General features: G+C 36.0%; 2 protein-coding genes across 2 annotated transcripts; both read right to left on the reverse strand.

The window, feature by feature from the left end:
* Positions 1–200: 200 nt before the first annotated feature.
* LOC102503280 (olfactory receptor 8H1-like) lies at positions 201–1,142 on the reverse strand. The gene has a single exon (XM_006156271.1). It carries the CDS (start codon positions 1,140–1,142, stop codon positions 201–203), a length of 942 nt encoding a protein of 313 aa, XP_006156333.1.
* A 333-nt stretch (positions 1,143–1,475) lies between these two features.
* On the reverse strand, positions 1,476–2,770 carry LOC102467934 (olfactory receptor 8H1-like). The gene is made up of 2 exons (XM_006156272.1): positions 1,875–2,770; positions 1,476–1,608 (listed from the first exon to the last, which is right to left on the reverse strand). Exons 1-2 carry the CDS (start codon positions 2,768–2,770, stop codon positions 1,476–1,478), a joined length of 1,029 nt encoding a protein of 342 aa, XP_006156334.1.
* Positions 2,771–3,186: the final 416 nt, after the last annotated feature.

A 3,186-nucleotide genomic window follows, 5' to 3' on the forward strand; every position in this document is an offset into this window, starting at 1 on the left:
TTATAATTTCCACTTTCAATATGAATTTCTGAAAAGATATTCTTGGGAATGTCTAAGATGATGTCTTGTAAAGGGCAACTCAACAGAAATGAATAAACAAATGAAAGGATTCGTTATTTTTACAGAGACAGAAAGAGAGACCAATAAAATTACCTGAAGGAAAGAAAGAAGAGTTTAAATGGCTAGCATCAATGCTATTTTCATTGCCTGGTGACTTCTCTCTTCTTCATGACTCTAGTGAGAGCATTTTTTACTTCTTTGTTCCTAAGACTATAAATGATTGGGTTCAGCATAGGGATGACAATAGTATAAAAAACAGAAGCCACTTGATCCTTTCCTAAAGAGTAGGACTTTCTTGGTTTTAAATAAGTAAAAATCATAGTACCATAAAAGATGGTGACTCCCAGGAGATGGGAGGCACAAGTTGAGAAGGCTTTTTGCTTCCCTGAAGTGGAATTGATTTTCAGGATGGTAGAGAGGATGAACACATAAGACACAAATATTGCAGTAAGGGATACCATTAGGGTGGAACCAGCAATAATGAATATCATGACCTCAGTGTTGTATGTGTCAGTGCAGGACAGAGCCAAAATCGGGGTTGTGTCACAGAAGAAGTGGTGGATTACATTGGAGTCACAGAAATGCAGTTTTACCATGCAGAGCACACTGACCAAGGCATCTATAAAACCAATCACATAGCACCCAGTGATGAGGGCACAGCAGAGTTCTGCGGACATAGTAATCGAGTAATACAGAGGCTTGCAAATAGCTACATAGCGATCATAGGCCATGGAAGAGAGAAGAAAGCATTCAGTGGTGCCCAAAAAGACAAAAAAGTACAGTTGTGTGAAGCAGCCTGTGAATGAGATATATTTAACAGAAGTCACTAAGTTCTCTAAGGTTTTAGGGGTGATGACTGTTGAGTAACTGAGGTCAAGAAATGACAGCTGAGTGAGGAAAAAATACATGGGAGTGTGAAGGTGAAGATCCAAGCGGATTATCAATATCATCCCTGCATTTCCCAGCACAGTAATGAGGTATACCAGGAAAAATACCACAAAGAGGACCAGCTGGATCTCTCTGGAGTCTGTCAAGCCCGTAAGGATGAAGTCAGGCACATTTGTGTTATTCCTTCCACCCATGCTGTGCAGTTGCTCTGTATGTAGAGAAATCAGAGTTGATACTAAGCTGGAATTACTTCAAAAAGGTTTTTGTTTATATAAACAACTTAATATTTGTCTAATTAGTTAAACTATTTTAGAAACTGATAATAGAAATGGATTATACTACATGACTTAAAAGGAAAATGTAATTTGATTGCAAAAATGTATATTTAGATACAAATTGCTATTTCAAAGTGGTCTAATGAAAGCTACCATTTTGCAGGACAATTTGAAATGCATTCCTTTATTAGCACATTTAATCTCTGTAAAAATACTACATAACAATAGTTATTGTAAAACATATATGCACATTTATTTCACAGCTGAGAGAAAGAGTAGAGAAAGTTTAACATACAGAGTAAGAGCTATTAAATATTGACTCTTATTGTTCCCAGATAGGTTTACTCTGCATGCTCTTACTGTACTCCTATTCACTTTAGCAAATCTGAGAAATTATGTAACAAAGAAGGTAACAAATAATGATTGAAAAAAAATTAATTTATCATTTACTGTTCTTTAAATTTTAGTATAAGTTAAAATACTAATTACAAATAAAAATAATTGCATATAAACTTTATAGTTAGGCATCTTTAGTGGAGTGCATTATAATTGTAGACCACATGTAAGTATTAAGGAACTTTCCTAATGTGACCCTTAAAACTTAAATTTCTCTCAAAAATTAAGATTTCAAAATATTTATTTCTTTTGCACATTGAGATTGAATCCAGCCCCTGTTTGTGTCCATGAATCCTGGCATCAGGGATGACAATAGTATAAAAAACAGAAGCCACTTGATCCTTTCCTAAAGAGTAGGACTTTCTTGGTTTTAAATAAGTAAAAATCATAGTACCATAAAAGATGGTGACTCCCAGGAGATGGGAGGCACAAGTTGAGAAGGCTTTTTGCTTCCCTGAAGTGGAATTGATTTTCAGGATGGTAGAGAGGATGAACACATAAGACACAAATATTGCAGTAAGGGATACCATTAGGGTGGAACCAGCAATAATGAATATCATGACCTCAGTGTTGTATGTGTCAGTGCAGGACAGAGCCAAAATCGGGGTTGTGTCACAGAAGAAGTGGTGGATTACATTGGAGTCACAGAAATGCAGTTTTACCATGCAGAGCACACTGACCAAGGCATCTATAAAACCAATCACATAGCACCCAGTGATGAGGGCACAGCAGAGTTCTGCGGACATAGTAATCGAGTAATACAGAGGCTTGCAAATAGCTACATAGCGATCATAGGCCATGGAAGAGAGAAGAAAGCATTCAGTGGTGCCCAAAAAGACAAAAAAGTACAGTTGTGTGAAGCAGCCTGTGAATGAGATATACTTAACAGAAGTCACTAAGTTCTCTAAGGTTTTAGGGGTGATGACTGTTGAGTAACTGAGGTCAAGAAATGACAGCTGAGTGAGGAAAAAATACATGGGAGTGTGAAGGTGAAGATCCAAGCGGATTATCAATATCATCCCTGCATTTCCCAGCACAGTAATGAGGTATACCAGGAAAAATACCACAAAGAGGACCAGCTGGATCTCTCTGGAGTCTGTCAAGCCCGTAAGGATGAAGTCAGGCACATTTGTGTTATTCCTTCCACCCATGCTGTGCAGTTGCTCTGTATGTAGAGAAATCAGAGTTGATACTAAGCTGGAATTACTTCAAAAAGGTTTTTGTTTATATAAACAACTTAATATTTGTCTAATTAGTTAAACTATTTTAGAAACTGATAATAGAAATGGATTATACTACATGACTTAAAAGGAAAATGTAATTTGATTGCAAAAATGTATATTTAGATACAAATTGCTATTTCAAAGTGGTCTAATGAAAGCTACCATTTTGCAGGACAATTTGAAATGCATTCCTTTATTAGCACATTTAATCTCTGTAAAAATACTACATAACAATAGTTATTGTAAAACATATATGCACATTTATTTCACAGCTGAGAGAAAGAGTAGAGAAAGTTTAACATACAGAGTAAGAGCTATTAAATATTGACTCTTATTGTTCCCAG

The sequence above is a fragment of the Tupaia chinensis genome, unplaced genomic scaffold, assembly GCF_000334495.1.
Source record: "Tupaia chinensis unplaced genomic scaffold, TupChi_1.0 Scaffold000486_1, whole genome shotgun sequence".
Classification (NCBI taxonomy): Eukaryota; Metazoa; Chordata; class Mammalia; order Scandentia; family Tupaiidae; genus Tupaia; species Tupaia belangeri.

Coding starts and splice junctions, on each gene's coding strand:
- LOC102503280 (XM_006156271.1), bottom strand. CDS start 1,142: ATGGGTGGAAGGAATAACACAAATGTGCCTGACTTCATCCTTACGGGC.
- LOC102467934 (XM_006156272.1), bottom strand. CDS start 2,770: ATGGGTGGAAGGAATAACACAAATGTGCCTGACTTCATCCTTACGGGC. Junction 1,609..1,874: donor GGGCTGGATTCAATCTCAAT/GTGCAAAAGAAA, acceptor ATAATTTCTCAG/ATTTGCTAAAGTGAATAGGA.